Here is a 23,285-nt window from a genome sequence, read left to right as displayed (position 1 = left end):
TACATTTACATTTTTTTACAGGAGCAAACGCAACAAGCCAGAGAGCAGTCCCTCGCTGATGATCTCTTCAGGTAAGTCCTGTAGATGTGTGTTATTCACACGTCCGTGTAGCAATCCCCTGCCCGACCACAGCATAAGGCACGCTGTTATTTCCAGGCACAAGACCCTCCTTCGAGCTGTGGACCAGGGAATATGTCCACTATACGGTGGTCTTAATAAGCCCCCTCCTTTGTCATTGTTGTTATGACCTAGCACATCATTTTAAATAAAAATTATTCCAACTTTAAGCAGCTTCTTGCTGACCCTCTTAATTTTTCAACTGGAAAATGACCGTGCAGCATGAAACGTATCCATGTCAGGAAGGCACGGCATCTTTCCACATTTTGTAATGACTTTCCAATGTACCGCAGTGACTGATGGTAGCAGTCTTCACTGAGTTTACTGACACACAATCCATATAAATCACTACCTTTCTATCATATCTCCAGTTCTGGGAACATCCAAAAGCAATATATATTCGTGGGAATTATTTCCATAGCATAAAGGGGTTCTCCGGGCATATACTATTAATGCAAACAGGAAAAGCCAGCATCAGCAGAAAGTGAGGTAAGTAGGTTAAAACATTACTTTATTGGCTACTATTAAAAAAGAAAGGAATAAAAATAAAAGAGAGACATACAGGACAATAGATAGGACACAGGTCTACATTTTTCGAGCATAACCACTCTTAGTCCTGAAAACTGTAAACATTGATTGGAGCTGCACTGCACAGTTCTGTTCAATGTGTAGCAGCCGCTGCTGGGTACTGCAGAACAGCTTCAATACAAGACAGTAGCAGCTGATCTGCTATACCCGGCAGAGGCTACTACATATGAATGCAGTGCAGTGTTTACATCCCGCTGGAGCTAATAACAGCTTATCGGTGGAGATGCCGGGTGTTGGACCCCCACCGATCTCATATTTATTTTAAGAATAATTAATCAATCTCGTATGCCCTGAGAGCCCCTTTAAATGGATTGTTCAATTACAAATAACTTTTTGATAAAACCTTCCCCCAAGATGAACGGGTGACATGGTGTGCCGCCTCTCGGACCCCCAGTGATCAGCTGTAATGTGTGCAGGATGTGTCATTTACTGGGTTGCTTGCTGCAGCTTTGATAAAGTCAAACCTACAAAAGACAAAACATATATCTCATACCCTACCATCATTATATATAAATGTAAAGCAAAGTTGCATAATAAATATAGGGTACTTAGTGAACTATTTGTGATCAAAAAAAGTATACAAGCCGTCCCACCAGCGACAAGGTGACCCTAAATTGGGACGGTACCTACACTGTCTATATTAAAAACCTTACTGTATATCAAAGTTGAAGTAATGCATATAAAAGGGTAGACAAATAGGACCGGGTCCCAACTCCAGACCACCTAGGCCCGTGGTAAGCTACATATATACTAACCAGCTCAACAAAGGGGATGCCACACCCTTAATTTGCACAGAATGCAAACAAGACAAAAAACCAAGCAATGTGAAAGCTTTGATAAAGTCACAGCTTTTTCTGCTGCAGATCTCCCAGTTCTCTGAATGCTGAGCCCTGTATAACCCTGCTCACACCACTGATCGGCAGCTTTCTGCCTATTAAGAGTGTACACAGAAAGTAGCCAATCAGTGGTCGAGGCGGGGTTATACAGAGGAGGACTACATGGCACGAGACAAGTAGTCCTGTAGTGATAATCTCCTGCTGATAAAACACTGATTTATCTGAAACAGCAAGTAGCCCAGTCAGTGACACATCACTGGAATCAGGGACTCTTCTCCTACATCATGGTGCTCTCAGATTATATAGAAAAAAGATACTGATGGATTTCCTTGAAAAATGTTCAAATCAGCTGTAAATGGTTGATGTCTGCCCTTACACATGACTACATGAGTGGTGGTTAGCATAGCTACTTAGTATGGGGATGACACGTTTTTGCTTTATGTGGATGTTTGCCTGCTGCTATACACCATTACTCCAATATCTACCGTGTGTCTGAGCCCCGAGTCTGTGCTTTATTTCATGTATTTTCCAGACATATTTATGGGTTGACTTATTTCATGTTTTTTTTTTTTTTAGTTTTTCTGTGTGTAAAATCACTTTTCTCTAATTTCTTTGTAAATAACATTAGTCTAGGAAAGTTTGTAATATACTTTCCACATGGTTACTTGTCATGTATACTATGCATTGTGATTAACAGTCGTAAACTAAAAGGGATGGTGGGAAACAGTGGGTGACCGTCAGATGTGATTTCCTGTCTTAGTTAATCATGGAAAACGGCTCAGATCTTCACATATCTGTCATTAGTCTATCCCATTATAGTCAAAGTTTCCAGACTAGAAAATGACACCACATTGAGACAATCTAGTAGTCTAAAGAAAGGAAGGGGTTAATGACTGTAGCTTTGTGCTTTAAGGTGAAAAAATGGTATTAAAGGGGTGGGTTGTCCATGTTTGGGATGAAAGTCTGTAGTCAGTCTATGGGATTGCAGACTTCTGATTTCTCACAGAGCGCACATCGTCCGCAGTCAGGATTCTCCAGTGTTGGCGACGAGAGCTTGCGTTCATGTGACCGCAGGTATACGATATGCATATTTCCGGCTACATTACGACTAGATGTGCGTGGCCTCGCTCAATACTAGTCAATTAAGAAGGGCAGCACACGTCTAGTCGGCACGTGGGATCATGTATGCAAATCACATACTTGCAGTCACATGACTGCCCTCTCTCACCAGCCACACCAGAGAATCCTGACAGTGTGCATGCTTTAAGGATTCAGAAGTTTGCAGTCACATAGAGTGCTTGCAGACTTTCTTCCCAAATCTGGACTAACCCTTTAAATCGGTTTTTATACACTGCTCAAAAAAATAAAGGGAACACTTAAACAACAGAATATAACCCAAGTAAATCAAACTTCTGTGAAATCAAACTGTCCACTTAGGAAGCAACACTGATTGACAATCAATTTCACATGCTGTTGTGCAAATGGAATAGAGAATAGATGGAAATTATTGGCAATTATCAAGACACCCTCAATAAAGGAGTGGTTCTGCAGGTGGGGGCCACAGACCACATCTCAGTACCAATGCTTTCTGGCTGATGTTTTGGTCACTTTTGAATGTTGGTTGTGCTTTCACACTCGTGGTAGCATGAGACGAACTCTACAACCCACAGAAGTTGCTCAGGTAGTGCAGCTGATCCAGGAGGGCACATCAATGTGAGCTGTGGCAAGAAGGTTTTCTGTGTCTGTCAGCGTAGTGTCCAGAGGCTGGAGGCTCTACCAGGAGACAGGCTAGTACACCAGGAGACATGGAGGGGGCCGTAGGAGGGCAACAACCCAGCAGCAGGACCTCTACCTCCACCTTTTTACAAGGAGGAACAGGAGGAGCACTGCCAGAGCCCTGCAAAATGACCTCCAGCAGGCCACAAATGTGCATGTGTCTGCACAAACTGTTAGAAACCGACTCCATGAGGGTGGTATGAGGGGCCGACGTCCACAGATGGGGGTTGTACTCACAGCCCAACACCGGTAAGGACGCTTGGCATTTGTCACAGAACACCAGGATTGGCAAAGTCACCACTGGCGCCCTGTGCTCTTCACAGATGAAAGCAGGTTAGAACTGAGCACATGTGACAGACGTGACAGAGTCTGGAGACGCCGTGGAGAGCGATCTGCTGCCTGCAACATCCTTCAGCATGACCGGTTTGGCAGTGGGTCAGTAATGGTGTGGGGTGGCATTTCTTTGGAGGGCCGCACAGCCCTCCATGTGCTCACCAGAGGTAGCCTGACTGCCATTAGGTACCGAGATGAGATCCTCAGAGCCCTTGTGAGACCATATGCTGGTACGGTTGGCCCTGGGTCCCTCCTAATGCAGGACAATGCCAGACCTCATGTGGCTGGAGTGTGTCAGCAGTTCCTGCAAGATGAAGGCATTGAAGCTATGGACTGGCCCGCCCTTTCCCCAGACCTGAATCCGATTGAGCACATCTGGGACATCATGTCTCGCTCCATCCACCAATGTTACATTGCACCACAGACTGTCCAGGAGTTGGCGGATGCTTTAGTCCAGGTCTGGGAGGAGATCCCACAGGAGACCATCCACAACCTCATCAGGAGCATGCCCAGGCGTTGTAGGGAGGTCATACAGGCACGTGGAGGCCACATACAATACTGAGCCTCATTTTGACTTGTTTTAAGGACATTACATCAAAGTTGGATCAGCCTGTAGTGTGTTTTTCCACTTTAATTTTGGGGGTGACTCCAAATCCAGGCCTCCATTGGTTAATAAATTTGATTTCCATTGATGATTTTTGTGTGATTTTGTTGTCAGCACATTCAACTTTGTACAGAACAAAGTATTCAATGAGAATATTTCATTCATTCAGATCTAGGATGTGTTATTTGAGTGTTCCCTTTATTTTTTTGAGCAGTGTATATTATTTAATGTATTTCAGACCTGATGAGATTGGGGTACTAACTTTGAAAAATCATGTCAGAATGGCTGTATAATCCTGATATTAAGGTGATCAGTTTTAGTCTAGTTACATAATTATTGCTCATAAGTCCAAGTGTATTCAGTATCTGCCTAGCCAGCCTGACTGCTGCCGTTTGTCCCGAGCAGTGTGAGATCTCAGCAGGGAGGAGGGACACTGAGGCTAGATCAGGCTATATGGTCTGAATTTGAGTTTCGACTTTCAAAAAGGATTATACAGTCATTCTGACATGGATTTTCAAAGTTAGGGCACCAGCTTCATCAGGTCTAAGATATTTTATAATGTGTGCAATTTACATTTTGAAATCTGGTGATAGATCCGCTTTAATATTTTATACTCCAATATGCCTTTTCATGCAGTCTTATAAGAAAGAGAGGGCAGAAAGGTTAGCAAGTAAACCAGTGATGATGGAGGCAGGAGCATACTCCAGGCATTGGCAGGTGCAGGGTGTCAAAAATAGGATATGGATAGGGTGTTTGGGGGCAGACCAGGTTGTGAGGTGGAGATAGGCCACCAGCGACATCTGTATTTAACCCCTTTCTCCAGTTGTCCGATACAAGGGTAGGGGTATTCCTTATAAAATGAGACACCGAGCCCATCATTATCCAGGCGGGCACAGCATAGTCTGCAATTACATGTATACAATAAAGCACAGGTCACTAGATATCATGTTGGGGGAAGTCCCAATGGAGCCATTATTCTACCTGAGCGAAGAAAGAAAGATATATTCAGAAGTGCTTTGTAAACTAGGTGGGTAAAAGTGTGAAGATTGCAGTAAATAAAGCCAAGCAAATGTAATTTCCAGAGAATAACAATAATTTTTATTTGTATAGCGCCAACATACTTCATAGCACTTTATATGTACTGACAATATCAGACATTACAGAGTAACACACAGTTCAACATATACCAAGAGGAGTGAGGGCCCTGCTCACAAGCTTATAATCTATAAGGAAATGGGGGAGACACAAAAGGTAAAAATAAAGTGCTTGTCGTATACGGGCCAGCCATCAGTATAATAAATAGGGGCATTTAAATATTGCTGCATAAACCGTTCACCAACCAGAATCTGTACAAGTACAGATACAGAGTGCTGTTGAGTGCATGGAGAGAGAAATGGGGATGGTTAGCTAAGTGAAGTGATGGGCCAGTCTAAAGAAATGTGTTTGTAGGGTACGTTTGAAACTGTGTATACTGGGTATTAACTGGATTGTCTTGGGTAGTGCATTCCAGAAAAACCATTACAGCGCAAGAGAAGTTCTGAAGACAGGAGTGGGAGGTTCAGAACAGGGATGTGGAGCTGGGTAAGCCAAACCTCCGACTCCTCAATTTCCCTGACTCCTCAGCACTGCCTCACTACTCAGAATGTACATAAAGTGCAGCACAGATTCATCTTAACTAACAGGAACAGAACAGACATTTATAGGACATTTCATAACTTTCCCAAACTCTTATGAAAACATTTACAGAACATCCTGCATTGTACTACTGAACCCAATTTATTATATGTTTTAGGAGTCTGAGTCGGTCCATTTTATTCCGACTTCACCAAAATGGACACCGAAACCGACTCCGACTCCACAGCCCTGGTTCAGATTATAGAAAATGTTAGTCTTAGGTTTGAGAGTACAGGTAGGGTGGTAGACAGAGATGGGGGAGGTGATGTAGGGTGGTGCAGCGTTGTGGAGAGCTTTGTGGGTGAGAGTGTTAAGTTTATATTGTACTTTGTAGTGGATGGGCAACCAGTGCAGTGTCTGTCACAGGGTGGAGGCATCGGTGTAGTGGTTGGACAGAAGTGTGATCCTGGCTGCTGTCTTTAGGATAGATTGGAGATGGGAGAGTTAGGTTTATACATATGTATATGATATATGCCCCTCAAAAGCACTTAAGTGCTGAATCTGCCCTTTTCTAAAAGTTCCTTGACAGCTTGAAAAATTACTGCTAAGTTTATAAGCTTTCTAATGTCCTCCCAAACAATTTACATATATAAAATGATGGTAACCTAAAGAAATCATATGGGAAATGTCAATCATGTGGTAAATGTGATATTAAGGGCTGACACCGTAAAACTTTAAAAAAGTGCTAGTTTTTAACTTTTTTTTATATATATATAAATGTCAGGTTTTTTCTTGTTTTAATAAATTCAAAACATATTGACCTACCTTATTTTTCGGACTATAAGACACACCGGACCATAAGACACACCTAGGTTTTAGAGGAGGAAAATAGAAAAAAAAATTAAGCAAAAAATGTGGTCACGATGCACTGTTAAGGGGGAGCGGGTCTGCTGCTGACATTGGAATAGGGGTAATGTCGCCCAATTCTGATAATATCCCCCATTCTGGTAGATATGCACCCCCTTCCTATTATAAGTGGCTCCCATCCCCATCCTGATATGCATGGCACCCCGCATCCTTATCCTGATATGCATGGCACCCCTCATCCTTATCCTAGTATGCATGGCACCCCTCATCCTTATCCTGGTATGCATGGCATCCCTCATCCTTATCCTGGTATGCATGGCACCCCTCATCCTTACCCTGGTATGTATGGCCCCCTCATCCTTATCCTAGTATACATGGTCCCCCTAATCCCCATCAGGCTGCACATAAAAAAATAAACACTCCTACTCACCTTTCTTCTCTCTCGTCCAGTCTGCCCGCACTGATCTCTCCATGTGAGCCGCGCATGACGTCACTGCCATGCGCGGCTCACAAGGAGAGATCAGCTGCCGGAAGTCATTGCTCCCCACGCTTGGACTGTGTGTGCGGGGAGCAGTGACTTCATGCTCCTTAATAGCCGGCACACAGCGTAGCCGCAGCGCGGATCCTGCTGCTGCCGGGTGATCGCGTGTGCCCGCTGTTAAAGGGCATGAATATTCACCCCCTCCCCACGCCCATGGGGAGCAGTGAATATTAATTTTCTTTAGCAGCGGGGACAGTGTAGGCTGCAGCAGGCGGCTGCTGCCTCCTGTGCCCCGCTAATCCGCCACAACTGCTCTCCCCAGCACAGTATCTGTGTGTGTATATATATATATATATATATATATATATATATATATATATATATATATATATATATATACCCCCCAGCAACATTCGGACTATAAGACGCACCCCCCATTTTCCCACAAAATTTTGGAGGAAAAAAGTGTGTTTTATAGTCCGAAAAATACGGTAAATGTCCTAGAAATTTACAGTGTTTCATGAAAAAAACAGTCTCAGAACAACGGGGATACATAATTATTGCTATTTAAAATGACACATTTCAGATTTTATTTTTCCGACATAAAACTAGATTTTTGTTCTTTTCAGTTCTGAATACTATAGAAAGTTATTACATGTAGACATAGTTGGTATGTATGGGCTCTTCACGCGGCAAAATTTTATTTTAAGGAGGTGTGTTATATCTCATTTTCTGTTTGTGTTACGCTTTTAGCCACTAATATCAATTTTTATATATATATATATATATATATATATATATATATATATATATATATATATATATATATATATATACACACAAAAAGCTTAATTAAGACAGAAAAATGCATGAAACTGCTTGCGTCCATAAATTGCAGAGTGACTTTTTCGCAATGTGCTGATTGTGTACCTTCAGAAATATTTAGATATTAAAGGTTAATATCAATTTATTATTTAGTGATTTATTTGGATTTTATTTTTACACATCAAAGGCGCAAAAAAATTCCTGGCCAGCAGAGACGCAAAATGTTGAGAAACTCCTGGCGAAGAAAGGGTTAAAAGACACGTAGTTGAATGCACTCTTTCGTGTGAGTGGCATCTGGGGACCGTGTTAAACTGTATCCTGGCATTAAGTGTGAATGGTGCTTTGGAAGTAAATAATCTGTGAAGCATAATCCAGGTTACGTGTCATCGTCATAGCAAAAGGCAATTATATTCCAGAAGTAAGGAAGCGGCAGAGAGACAATATCGCCCTGATTGTGCACTCCCCGGCTTTGCACTCTGCATTAGGCTTCTGTCATAGCTGCTGCACGGCAGGTTATTTTCAGCGGTTTGTTTGCTTTTTTCCTTCCTGTCGTATGAAGGATAATCAGGAGTTGCTTGGAAACGACAGCCGGCTTCAATTATATTCCCACTTAAGAGATGATGCAATTTGTCTGCTGCATGCCCTGGCCTAAGCAAATAGAGCTTAGCAAATGGGATGTGAGAAGGGCGAAAATGCTTAATCACTTTATTGTATGTGACGCGCTTCTAAGTCCTGACGCAGCTCATCTGGTGAGAGTTCACCCTGGTTGTTTTTATACAGAACACTGGTGGTCGTCATTAAAGGTGGTTCCCTGCCCTGGTATACACCATAGTCGTGTCTATAGAGGGTGAGGAGGTGACATTTTCATCCCAAAATAGATGCCAGTGCTATAAAAGAAAATATATATTTATGCTCCTCCTGCCTAAAACAAATAGATGGACCTTGCTGCATTGTCTGAAGGGCAGAAAATTGAGATTCTGAGCCAAAATTTGTAACAAGCCCCCTTTGTCATGCTATTGTATGCAGTATTCGTCTCCTTGCATAGAGCAAAGATCCCTCTTTCAGGCTTCAAAGTCCTTGATCACAACCATTTAACATCTTACGGTATGTGCAGATGACCTCTTTTTCAGGCTGGTCCGCTCCGAAACGTGCCTGAAAAAGCACTCAAACAATGCTAAAAATAATGAACATGTACAGTACACTGCAATGTCAAAACGACTTGCTGTGCACACATTCAGTCTTTTTAAGCATCTTTTATCCACCTCAGGCTTTGTGCACAACTCATCTATTTCAGGTGGATTCCACCCAGAATCTGCCTGTAAAAATGTCCCATAAGATGAACATAATGCACAGCAGTGTCACAACGACATTGCTGTGCACATGTTCCATCTTATGTCACTTATTTTAAGTGCTTCAGGGTTCGGAAACACTAAAGCTCTTAAAAGAGGTAGAATGTTCATTCTCCAGGCAACTTATGCTAGGAAGCTGCCAGCTCTCCATACGTCACAGTATAGAGTAAGAGACCCCAGCAGCTAGCGTTTTCCTGAAGCAGTTTTACTTGAAAAAACTGAGATCTATCACCTGTTTGGTAACTCTATAGCCTGGTTGGTCTCCCTTCCTGTTTAGTAATTGAGTGGTCTCTGTATAGACTCTGAAGTGTATGCTGTGAATGTAAAATATTGAGTTAGCTGCTATCTGTGGTCAATCAAGTAAACGATCACAACCATACTCATTATATTCACTTTTGTATACATTTTTGTTATATTGGGTGCTCGCTCACATACAGGTGCATCTCACTAAATTAGAATATCATCAAAAAGTTAATTGATTTCAGTTCTTCGATGCAAAAAGTGAAACTGCTATATTATATAGAGTCATTACAAACAGAGTGATCTATTTCAAGTGTTTATTTCTGTTAATGTTGATGATTATGGCTTACAGCCAATGGAAATACAAAATTAACTCAGTAAATTAGAATACTTTATAACAACAGCTTGAAAAATGATTTTAAAATCCAAAATGTTGGACTACTGAAATGTATATTCAGTAAATGCACTCAATACTTGGTCGGGCTCCTTTTGCATCAATTACTGCATCAATGCGGCGTGGCATGGAGGCGATCAGCCTGTGGTACTGCTGAGGTGTTATGGAAGCCCAGGTTGCTTTGATAGCAGCCTTCAGCTCGTCTGCATTGTTGGGTCTGGTGTCTCATCTTCCTCTTGACAATACCCCATAGATTCTCTCCATAGATTCTCTATGGGGTTAAGGTCAGGCGAGTTTGCTGGCCAATCAAGCACAGTGATACTGTTGTGTGTAAACCAGGTATTGGTATTTTTGGCAGTGTGGACAGGTGCCAAGTTCTGCTGGAGAATGAAATTTCCATCTCCAAAAAGCTTGTCGGCAGAGGGAAGCATGAAGTGCTCTAAAATTTCCTGGTAGACGGCTGCGCTGACTTTGGTCTTGATAAAACACAGTGGTCCTACACCAGCAGATGACATGGCTCCCCAAACCATCACTGATTGTGGAAACTTCACACTAGACCTCAAGCAGCTTGGATTGTGGCCTCTCCACTCTTCCTCCAGACTCTGGGACCTTGATTTACAAATGAAAATTGGGACCTTGTGGAGTGTGTCAATGACTGCCTTCTGGACATCTGTCAAGTCCGCAGTCTTCCCCATGATTGTGGAGCCTACTGAAACAGACTAAGGGACCTTTTTAAATGCTTAGGAAGCCTTTGCAGGTGTTTTTTGTTAATTATTTTAATTTACTGAGATAATGACTTTTGTGTTTTCATTGGCTGTAAGCCATAATCATCAACATTAACAGAAATAAACACTTGAAATAGATCACTCTGTTTGTAATGTCACTATATAATATGAGTTTCACTTTTTGTATTGAAGAACTGAAATAAATTAACTTTTTGATAATATTCTAATTTAGTGAGAAGCACCTGTAAGTGGCTACTTGAGCAGTAATTTGGTCCTGTTGGACCATCTTCCTAGCGTAGTGGATTTTATATGATTTATTCGTGATTTACTATATTGTAGAACACCAGAACCAAGGGTGTGTTATCCATCTGCAGCTTAAGTTTTTGAGTGGATGTGGGTGCAATATATTGTATACTAGTCTATGTGAATTCACACTAATGCTGTAAAGAGATAGGAGAGGGACAGATATTAAAAGGGGTTGGCCACTATTGAAAATATTGCTAAATATGTGTTAAAGATGCACACAAATAACTTACTAATATATAAAAACCGACGCAAACCCTAAATAAGGGAATATAACTAAAGTTCTTCCGCCATCTTCGGCCAGCATTCTCCATAAGATCCTTGCAGACGAAGAGGGGACGTGATGGGAAACGTCACTCAGCCTCTTAAATTGAAACATGGCACCCGTCATCTGTGCTTGCACCATCGGGAATCTATCACAGACGCAGTGTCTTTCAATGGAGGAGACTAAATATGATTTTCCAGAGGAGCATGCATGGCTCATAAGTCTCCTCACTGACATGCCAGGCTTGGCCGGTCACTCTCCACAAGGAGAAACTTTATCCCTTAGACTCAAATGGAGGAGGCTGAGTGACGCGTCTTGTCACACCTCCCCCCCACCACCCTAATACACAGCTAAATTATGGACAGAAACACCGAACAGGTGCCAGGGAATTCTGGGCAAACAAGGCGTAGTTATACTGATCAAGAAAATGAGACGAAGAAGGGATAAATGGTTAGTTGCCTGTGTGCATCTTTAAAGGGGTTGTCCACTACTTTTACATTGATGCCCTATCCCAGCACCCCCGCCGATCAGCTGTTATCGGTGCCGGTGGCGGCCGGCCGGTAGTGCTCACCTGCCGGGCTCCGCCGTCAAGTGAAAGTGGCCGCCGTGGTGTACTGCACATCCACCTCCTATTCATTTGAATGAGAGGCGGATCTGCAGTACACCGCGGCGGCCACTAACACTTGACGGCGGAGCCCCGCAGGCGAGCACTACCGGCTGTCAGCCACCATCGCCGGCACCGATAACAGTTGATCAGCGGGGGTTCCACGTGCGGGACCCCGGCAGATCATCCATTGATGCCCTATCCTATGGGGACAACTTCTTTAACACACACTTGTTAATATTTGCTACAAAGTGGCCAAGACTTCTAGTGGAAAAAAAAAAAAAAAAATCTAGATAATTAAAAAATAAATAAAAATATTTAACAAGATCGTTGATGTTCTAAAACCGAAATAAAAAAAACCTTTATGATTTATTTATTTTGCAATTGATTGCAGGGGCCATACTAAGAAAGTCAGTGTCACAACTTCCCCTAAGCTGAGGTTTGGTAAGAGACAGGAGACAATGGGTAAGGCTGACACAAGGATTTCAGTCTCTGGTTCCCAAAAAAACGGTTGTCTTCTCACTAACCCCTTCATTGGTGAGATCAGCATGTTGAGAGAGGTGGCCCAAGTTCTTATATTACCAGTAGATTATGATTCTGTATTCTATTGTAAATAGTTTTTTTTTGGTTTATTTTCTACAGGTATAATCCCAGAACAGTTAAAAAAAGACGTTAAGGAAACTAGAAGAAGAAGAAGACGTCTTGTGTAATACAAATAAAACTAATGTTCAACATCTATACTGGTGAAGTGATCATTGTGTCATTATATTCACAGAAGGCATAAATTATGGCTCAATGCGACTTCCCAGTATCCGTCTATAAGGCTTCCTTACATGTGTAGTGCACACACACGAGTCCATGTGGTCCCCAGTTGTACTACGTAATATGGATGTCCCCCTTGAATTAACCAGAAAGGGTGAAATTAGGATCATAGGTGATGCTAAACACCTTGTTTTTAATTATTTTCTATATTAAAACATTAATATAACCTTGTAAATGATTGAGAGAAAAAGAAATGGAAACATAACATGGCAAACACAATGTTGGCTCCTGGAATATATAAAGTTCTGAAATTGAAATCACGGGTCCATTTCCTTCTGGATTTCTCCAGCTTTAGCAGAACCTGAGCTTTGGGGAGCGATGAATGAAGGATTCTGGTGCAGGCTGCCTCCTCCCACACGGAGACTTAGCATATTGCTTTATTTTTATGACGTATAGGTTTATTTAAAGTTTCATTAGTTTTCTAAATTTGCTGCCCTTGAAAGAAAACTTCTCAAATTCTGGCACATCCTAGTTGAATCCTACCTACTGTCCAGACTTCATGAGTTGAAATCATGTATTCACATGCAAATTGGTCGGATCAGACAGTGGTCATTTGTCAGCTTGTCACACACCATGCATGTCCCATTCAGATGACAATTTGGGATATCACCTGTTTACATTGCAAAGCTCCAAAACAGATCAGTGACCTATAGGCTATGTGCCCACGATGCAGAAATGCTCAGGATTTTTCCTGAGCGTTTCTGCATCTCCCTGGCAGAAAAAATACATGCGGATTGTACATGCATTTTCCTTCCAGGGACAAGCGGATGTGAAGCGTTCTTCACATGCATTTCCGCATGCGGGTTGACAAGCGCTTTCCAAGCGATTTTAGCATCACTTGGAAAGTGCTTGTCAACTTGGTCACACTATATAAATCCATGCAAAAGGCATGGATTTATATAGTGTGACCAAAAGAATGGTATAAAATAAAAAATAAATCTATACTTACCTTCCGATGGCCCCCGCAGTCTTTATTTGCTCCGTCCTGGCTTCCCGGCAGCTCGCGGTACACTACACTGAAGGACCTGCCGTCACATGACTATGACATCAGCGCAGGTCCTTCAGTCCACTACGATCTGCCGGCAAGTGAAGACAAGGAGAGCAGGGGCCATCAGAAGGAAAATATAACATTTATTTTTTATTTTATTCTTTTTTTCACAGGTTCTATGGTACCCGGGTCCGGAGGAGAGTCTCCTGTCCTCCACACCCGGGTACCATCCGCACAGTGAAACGCTTGGATTCCGCATGTACAGATGCAGTGATGCGGAATCCATGCGTTCCAATGAAAGTCAATGGCGGCGAAAACGCAGCGCTACCGCAAAATAATTGGTAGTGCTGCGTTTTTTTCGCAATGATAATCCGCAGCGGAAATTTCCGCGGATTATCATTGGGGAACATGGCAGGCCTTCTACCATGTGTTTAAGCGTTTCTGCATTGTTATTGCCGCTGCGGAAACGCTTAAACACATCGTGGCCACACAGCCATACTGTAGATCTTGCTGTAATTGAAAGGAACCCGAGCTGTGTGTAGATAGAATAGGTACAAGGGGTTTTCCCACAAAGTATATTTTAATTACCGTAATATATCTTAGAATAATAGGTTCCAGTATTGGATGTGTTAAAAAAAATGTTCCTATGCAAAAATAATCTTATAAATGTGCCCTGGCTTTGTATTGTGTAATTGCTGTGTCTGACAATGCAGAGCTGCTCCAGTTCATGGTTGGCACATACAAGAGCTCCTGGCCAGAAGAAAACATAAGTCACTTATGGTAAGTGAGAACATAGACGAAAAACCAGTGGCTCGCAGCTGCTACTTTCTGAAGTAAGATATTTCCTTGCCTGTTTTATCACAGGAGTGTTTCTGCCTCGTTACCAGACCTGTGAGCTTATCATAAATCACGTCCATGACATAAGTTCAGCGGCCACTGGAGATCCGATGTTACCGACTTGATTTATGATGAACTCAGAGGACTGGAAACGCAGCGGAAACATTCACTTCTGTGATAAGACAGGGAAATGTGTAAGAAAGCAGCAAGTGAGCTGATGTTTTGGCTGTAAACTCATAAGTGAATTTTTCTCCCTCTTCCCTGGCCAGGAGCTGTGGTATGTGCCGACCATGAACTGGAGCAGCTCTGCATGGTTGGACCCAGCAAATAACAGTATATAGCAGGGGCAAATTTATAAGATTATATTGGCACAGGAATATTATTTTTTACAGCATCCTATTGTGGAACTTGTTATTATTCCAAGATCTATTGATTAAAATGTACTTTGTTCTTAGGCCTACCACTTTAAGCAAAACAATTTTCAGGGCCCTGGTTCAGCGACCACATCATTACTCCCCGACAGCCAGACCAGAGCACTGCGATCCTTCTATCTGTGGGCATCCTGGGCGGCTCTTGTGATTAGTAGGCATCTTCAGATCAGAAGAGGCACATGGCATGCAGATAGTAGGAAGTTTGCAGTGTTGTGGTCTGGCTGCCGTGGACTTCTGATCTCGTCTCTGGATTTGGTAACTTAACGTATACACAGGGTAAGTGATAAATGTATTCTCACTAGGACATCCACTGATAACGAGAAGTTGGGTGTGGACTATTCCCCCAGTTGACTAGTCTTCTATAGGACTAACTGAGCTAGTTGAGTGCTTTAGCAATCCATATTACATGACCACTGGAGTACATCTGATTTCACGCTTGTTCCCATGAGTTTGCCAATGTCTTATTCTTGCATATGAAATCCTTAAAACTGTAACAAAATCTGTGTGTGTTGAATGAAGATTTTGTTGCGAATTTAGTGCAGATTTTACCTGTTCCATTGTAAAGGGTAAAATTCCTTCAGGAAATTGACATGCCGCAGATTTAAAAATCTACACCACAGATCAATTTATGCTCAGAAAAATACCCCTAATCCAATTTGTTGACATTTCATCATCTTGCCAGATTTAGTCTACCTACATCTGACTTTTTTCATTTTATGATTCTAAAAGACTATATAAAACAATTCTTATTCAGTAAACCAAAAATCTCGGAACAATCGGCTAAACTCCTTTGCAATATTAACCACAAGCTGTTTTGGGGCACAAAAAGTTTATATTCCTGGTTTAACAACGAATCTGAATTCGTTGAAAATTCATATTTCGCCAAATGGGAATCTGATTTAAAAATGTCACCAGATTTAGAACAATGGGAAGATACTATAAACTACTCCTACTCAGCTACTATATCAACATCTCTTCAAGAGTCTTACTATAAAATTTTGACTAGATGGTATTACACACCCTCTAGATTATCACATATTAGTTCTGAATCATCTCCACTGTGTTGGAGAAATTGCGGTATTAAAGCTGACTTACTACACATCTTCTGGCCCTGCCCGAAAATCAAAACCTTATGGAAGCAAATCTCGTCCCTCATAAACCGATTTCTCAACAGATATCTAAAAATCACCCCACAGATGGCCCTATTATCTATTGACTTAGAAACTCTCGAACCTCATCGCAGGCGTCTCCTCATACACTTATTTCTTGTTGTTAAAAACTCACTGGCCTTCTTTTGGAAGAAAACAGACATTCCCAATCTATCAGATATTATCGACAAAATTTCTACGCTCAGGAAATTTGAACTTAGATTTGCTATTATAAATAATTGTCTGTCTAAACATACCAAGAAATGGGATCTTTGGTCTAATACTTACTCTTAAAGCTCCTTTGCTTCTAAAAGATTTGTACTCTGTTATTGGGTGAATATTGATTGTTTATTATTTGTAATTGTTCTTTAATGATTATTACTAATGTACTAAGGTATCATTATATTTTGGATGCTACACCGTCCCTTATCATCTCTGCTTGCTTTATTGTCCTCCCTTATTTCCCCTCCCTCCCCTCCTCCTTTTTTTTTTTTTTTCTTCCCAGAAGTTACCCTCCCCATTCTCCCACCCCACCCCTCCCTCACTCCCTTATCCTTTCCCTTGTTTTAAAAAAATTATCAATAAAAATTATTGGAAAGACATTTCATCATCTTAGCTGGTACTGTATTATACTACAGATTTTCTGGACGGAAAACTGCATCAAGTACCCAATGACTTTACAAGCATCTTTACTTTTACATCCCCTTATATTGCAGTAGATTCCTATAGGCAGTGCTTGTGTTAGATGTCTTTTGATGTCTAAGGAATTGCTCTATTGTGCAGTTGGCCAAGTCTCACCATCATGTCAGGGTTTCATTGATTATCAAATGCCTGGAATTTAGAGGGGTTGTCCGCTCTTCTGATTAGGGCTCATATAGACCTTTATTTTTAACATTAGAATGCTATTTGTGTTTTTCACTGATGGCACTCATGCCTATAATAGTGAATGGGGTCTTCACATGTCCAAGATTTTTCGCAAACTAAGTTGTCCATGCAGAATCATGGAGACATGTTTCATTTTTGATCTGTGGGACACATCAAAATTAGCAATGTAAGTCTATGAGTATGAAGGAGGGAGGGAATCGGAAATTACTCTGATACTATCAGACTGGCAGTCCGATTTTCACAGAAAGTGACTGGAGACTTCTGAGTCCTCAGCGTGTGATTTGCACGCTGTCAGGATTCACCGGTATTGCCGATACAAGCAAAATGGTCACATGACCTTAACTATTCAATTTTCAAACCTCTAGTTATGTGCAGACTAGAGGTTCTCTGCTTCTACCAATTAATTTGTATTGAGAAGCCGCACGTGTCTAGTCAGAATGTGGCTAGAAGTATGCAAATCACATAGTTGTCATTTCACCCTCTATCACCGCCAATACCAGAGAATCCTGACAACATGCAGCTTTATATCAGAAGACCGGACACCCTGCTTAATAGATAATTTTGTGAGCAATATATATAATATATATTGTGACAAAGTATTAAAGGGGAGATGTCTAGCACTAAGGTTGTTAGCATCAGTAATATAAACCTAGGAAAATGATCCAGCACACAAAGTGCTGAGAAGGGTTAATTAGCCATGTTTAGTGCTAGGATGATTGAACAGCTTTAGAGTGGGAGGAGTCCAGAGAATAAATACCCAGCTTTCTAGAGTAGTGGGGCAGGCCTGGAGGTGAAAGCTCTGGAGCTGTATTGTCATGTAAAGGAAAGCTGGACCTTGTGTTGTTTGTTCCTGATTGGGTAGTTACCCATAGCAACAAAGATTGTGCCATGTATTGTATTTCCAGTTAAGTTGGGAAGGCAATGTTTGTTTTGCTAACATTGCCGTGGTTTATGCATTACTATTAATAAACAGTGATGTACAGTGTTCCTGTGTCTTCCTCTATGTGCTGCCAAGTGAACCGATCTGCCACAGTTGGTGTTAGAAGTGCGGACAAGATCCCCAGAAAACAAGTGTGATGGCTGAGGACAAACTGCATGTCTTGGGTGAAAGCAGCTGTAACAATGAAATAGCGGTCAGACAAAATGGAGGAGCTGATCAATCATGTGGTCCAAAGCCAGCAACAGTTCCGACGACAACAGCAGAAACTGATTGATTTACTCACAGAGGCGGTTCGTGGCACGGCAGCGGCTCCAACTCCAATGTCAGTTGATGATTTTTCTGTCCGGAAGGTGGTGAGGCGAGCCGTGCAAAAAATGACCCCGGGTGACGACAAAGAGGCCTTTTGAACCATTTTTGAAAGGGTCGCTGATAGGGAGAAACTCTCGCTAGAGCAGTGGGCGGAAGTCCTGGTGCCATACTTAGTGGGGGAGCCACAAACGGCCTGCTATGATTTAGCCATACAGGACGCCAAAGAATCTGAAAAATTGAAAACAGAAATTTTGGCACACTTGGGGGTGACAATGTCTGTCAGGGCACAACTGGTCCACCAATGGGCATATCACCATGACAAACCCCGTCGCTCCCAAATGTTTGATCTGCAGCACCTTGTCCAAACGTGGTTACAGCCAGAGTCCTACCCCACTGCAAATGGTGCAGTGAGTTTTAATGGACCGGTTGGTGCACTCCCTTTTGAGGCCGATGCAGACTTGGGTTGACCAGGGAGATCCCCGGAAAGCCAATGACTTGGTCGAAAGGTATCAAGGGGTCGATGAGTTAGTGGGGAGGCAACCCATCCCAGACTGGGGGGTAAAGATTAAAAAGGGGGCGGGGCGTCCAAATTCCAAGGGGGTGGCAGAGATCATGCCAAGGACCTCATAAGGAGAAGTAATTAGCTGGAGATTTCATGGCCCAGGTCATATAGCTGCCCATTGCCCCTGACCACAAAGCAAATGGACTGTTGCATGGGACGCCAGTGTTTATTCTATGCATATCCAGCTTGCAGTGTAGATTGTCCACCTGGCAAGGGGCCCCAGGCTTGTCCTGTAAAATTTAATGGCCTGCAAATGACTGGACTACTAGACTTGGGGAGTTTGTTGACCCTCGTGAGGGCCATACTCCCTCTCCAATTGATCCCTGGGAAGGTTGGTGTCCACTGCCTTTAGGGGGTGCTAAAGATTATCTGGTGGCTAGGGTGGTCATTGAGACAGCCCGAGCTACTGAGTCCCATGAGGTCGGCGTGGTCCCGGAGTTGTTGCACCCAATTATCATAGGCTGAGACTGTGTTGTTTTGCAACTTGTGGGTAAGGGGCAGAGATCTCGATTGCTCGGGTGAGAAATTGGTTGGCCCTAAAAAAAAAAAAAAAAAGTCATGCACCCTAGAGTTTGACAGGTTTCCCTTCTGTGTAATGATTGGAGCGGAGAAAGTAATATACCCTGAGACAGTCAATCCTGAAACAGGGGTAACCAGAGAAAATTTGGGGTTCAACCAACATAGGTCCCTATCTCTAAAAGAAGCGTTCAATAAGGTAACAGTCAAACAGCATAGCACAGGAGTCAGGGGCTGACAGCAGGTTTCCCTATTTCATGTTGAGTGGAGACTTATTGTACCGGGTTACTAAGGTGAGGCACGAGATAGTGCAGCAATTGTTGGTACCAGGATACTATAGATAAAGTGTTGGACAGGGCCCATTCACATGTATTAAGTGCCCCTCTGGGGGTGGACAAAACTCAAGAATGGGTCAGGTGGAGGTTCTACTGGCCCAGATGGCTCCGGGAAATGATAAGATATTGCAAGTCCTGTCCCAACTGCCAGTTAACCGCTATCACCTCTCACTTCCAAAATCCTCTCATGCCGATATACATCAAGGCAGGGTAATAGAGGGACCCTGTTGAAACTCCATGTGGGCTGGAAAAGCCAGAAGGGGACACTGAGGATGTCACAGTGGCAGAGACACTGTTACCGGCCCAGAAACAACAGTGATGGGAACTGATTCGGTGGAAACGGGACATGTTTTCAGAGTTGCCAGGACGTACGCAGGTGGTTGAACATGAAATCCTGACAAAACCACATGTGCGGGTGAACCAATAGCCGTATAGAATCCTCGAAGCCTGCCATGAGGTGATTTCGAAGGAGGTGAGGGGAAAAAAGTGGAACCTAAGCATCGAGGAGTCAAGGAGCGGTGGGTCCAGCGCCACGGTCCTTGTGTAGAAGTCTGGGGGGAGAGTCGCGTTTCTGCAAAAACCACAGGGAACTAAATGTGATGCGTATTCAATGCCCCGCATCAATCTCATAGAGAAGCTAAGGTCAGCCAGATCCATCACCACCCTGCACCTAAAGATAGGTTACTGGAAAATCCTCTCAAAATGCAAAAGGAGAAAACTGCCTCTATTATACCTGATGGTTGCTTCCAGTATACCAGAATTCCGTTTGCGCTGTAAAGAGCCCCAGCTACCTTCCAGAGGGGATCTTAGCCCCTCACAAAAAGTACACCACAGCTTACCTTGATGACATTGTGATATTCAGCCCAGATTAGGGAAGTCATCTGCAGAAGGTCCAGGCCATGCTGGATGCACTGAGGAAGTGGTGGTTTACCATAAATGCAAAGAAGTGTGCCATGGGGGGGAAAAAAGGAGGGAAAATACTTTGGCTACATCGTCAGAAGAGGCAACGTAAACTCACAAGTGAATAAGGTGGAGGCAATCTAAAAATAGTCCGAAACCGATCTCCAAGAAACAGGTTCGGGCATTTCTAGGGATGGTGGCATACTATCAGTGGGGATATCCCGAATTTCGCTTTGCCAGTCGCACCCTTGACAGACCACCTTGAGGGCACAAAAACATCAATGGCCAAATGGTCTCTTGAAGCAGAGATGGTGTTCCAAGAGTTGAAACTCAGGGCTACTGGACTTCTCAGCTTTCACGTGGAACACAGGCCTGGGAAGCGGCACAGAAACGCAGATGCCCTGTCTAGACTTCCCTGTTTGGTGGCTGAAAGTGCAAAAACCCCTGGCTTTGGGCAGAGGGAGGGGATATGTGACAAAGTCACTGGCAGAGTACTAGAGGTCATTAGCTTCAGTAATACAAACCTAGGAAAAATTATACAGCACACTAAGTGCTGAGGGGTGTTAATCAGCCATGTTTAGTGCTAGGATGATTGAACAGCTGTAGAGTGGGAGGAGTCCAGAGGATTAATACCCAGCTTTCTAGAGCAGTGTGTGTGGGGTGGGCCTGGAGGTGAAAGCTCTGGAGCTGTATTGTCATGTGAAGAAAATCTAAACCTTGTGTTTGTTACTGAAGCGGGCAGGTACCCATAGCAACAAGGACGTTATTTTTGTTTTTCCTGTTAGGCCGTGTTTGTATTGCTAACATTGCCGTGGTTTATGCAGTGCTCTTAATAAACCAGTGGAAGAATTTTTGGGCTAAGTTTTTGCTCCTTTTCGCTTTTAAAGGGTTTGTGCACCAGCGATTTTAGCATCACTTGGAAAGTGCTTGACAACTTGGTCACACTATATAAATCCATGCAACCGGCATGGATTTTATATAGCAAGACCAAGTTAGTTTAAAAAAAAAAAAAAAAAAAAAAAAACATATACTCACCTTCCGATGGCCTCCGGTCTCCTTATCCGATGCGCCCGGTCTTCCCGGTGTCTCGCGGTTGTGTAAAAGGACCTGCCATGACGTCAATTAGTCATGTGACAGGTCACGCGACCGCCGACGTCAGCGGTCGCGTGACCCTTCACACAACTAAATGACGTCATGCCAGGTACTTTTAGACCATCGCGAGCTGCCGGGGAGCCAGGACGCATCGCTATGGAGACCGGGGGCCATCAGAAGGTGGGTCTAATGTATATTTTTTATTTTAATTCTTTTACAGGTACTATGGTATCTGGGTCTGGATGAGAGTCTCCTCTTCTCCAGACCCGGGTACCATCCGCACATTGAATCGCTTAATATCAGCATGTGCACATGTAGTGATGCAAATATTATGTGATTCAATGGCGGCAAAAACGCCGCGATTGTACAAAATAATTGGTAGTGCTGCGCATTTTTCCGCAATGATAATCCGCAGCGGAAATTTCCGCAGCATGTGACAGCACATGCGGATCATCATTGGGGAACATGGCAGACCTCCTACCAAGAGTTTTTAAGCGTTTCTGCAGTGGAATTGCTGCTGCGGAAACGCTTAAAAAACGCATAGTGGGCACACAGCCTTAGCCCTATCTTGTAATGGACCAAGTCTAATGTGGGCAGCTTTCAGTGATCCTCTCTAGTAGGAGGGCTGCTCAGCCCGCCGCTCGCTCGCGCTGTATACAGAGGAAGCAAACAGGAGCCAGGTTTTTCATCATATGATTTTTATATTGCATAATATAAAGTTGCATTTCAACAAGCATATTTTGCACAGCAAATTGTTACAGACAGCATCTGAATAGATTTCACCTTACACAGCATTATGTGTGTAGTGTACGGATGTTTCACAGAGAAACCATAATGACCACGGCAGACATTATACCTTTTGGGCCTCCTAAAGGTTCATCTGTCAGAACATGACACATCCTAAAATATTACATACAAACAAAAAGGAATGTATAAGTGCTAGTATGCAGCAGGGTCACCGGAGAATGCGTGTAAGCCATCTTACTGCAAGGCCACACACAGGGGTCTGTACTCATAGTACATAGGGGTGGGGGGCAGGTTACCGAATACTGCAGCAGGAAAAACATTCATGTAGGCCAGGCCGACACATGCGACTTCTATGGTTCCCTATGGGGCAAAAAGTACAACATGCAACTTCACCACTGCAGACAGGGCCATCTGTTTACAGACAAGTCGCATACAACTCTGACTCCTCAGGCACGAGCAGTTTAAAGCTGATAGATTAGAAACCAGGTGTGTCCTGACCTCAACTGTGCCACTATTGTACACAGGCTGTGTCTGGTACTGCAGCTAAACCATACTTGAATTTTGGGGGTTGATCTGCCATACCAGACATAACCAATAGAAAAGTGCTGTGTCTGGGGCTGATATACTTATGCAACCCCTTTAATTTTAACAGTCTGAAGGGAGCCTAGTGGCAGAATCCCCCCCCCCCCCTCCGACGTGTTCTCATAATGCCCCACATACTAACAGTGGTTGGGCATTACAGCCGTCATCCCGACTTCCCCATTGCTAAATGGGCGTTTTGTCTAGGAAGATAAGTGCATGCTGGGTGCGTTAATGTCGATTGAGATAATCAGGGAAAATAAAAAATATATA

At 43.1% G+C, this 23,285-nt stretch overlaps 1 protein-coding gene across 3 annotated transcripts in view; it reads left to right on the top strand.

Annotated features, from left to right (window-relative positions):
- Positions 1-12,657, top strand: part of NBN (nibrin) — a 135,435-nt gene extending 122,778 nt beyond the window's left edge. For 2 of the 3 annotated variants that reach the window (XM_073679562.1, XM_073679563.1), the window contains exons 15-17: positions 22-71; positions 5,755-5,835; positions 12,564-12,657. In XM_073679562.1, coding sequence (XP_073535663.1) covers positions 22-71; positions 5,755-5,835; positions 12,564-12,597 — 165 coding nt within the window. In that variant the 3' untranslated portion in view covers positions 12,598-12,657. The remainder of the gene's footprint in view (positions 1-21; positions 72-5,754; positions 5,836-12,563) is intronic. The other variant, XM_073679564.1, reaches the window with a different exon arrangement.
- The last annotated feature ends 10,628 nt before the right edge of the window (positions 12,658-23,285 follow it).

Source organism: Phyllobates terribilis, unplaced genomic scaffold (genome assembly GCF_046119375.1).
Source record: "Phyllobates terribilis strain yellow unplaced genomic scaffold, ASM4611937v1 Scaffold_4__5_contigs__length_816908805, whole genome shotgun sequence".
Taxonomy (NCBI): Eukaryota; Metazoa; Chordata; class Amphibia; order Anura; family Dendrobatidae; genus Phyllobates; species Phyllobates terribilis.
This window is presented reverse-complemented; position numbering and strand designations above follow the sequence as displayed.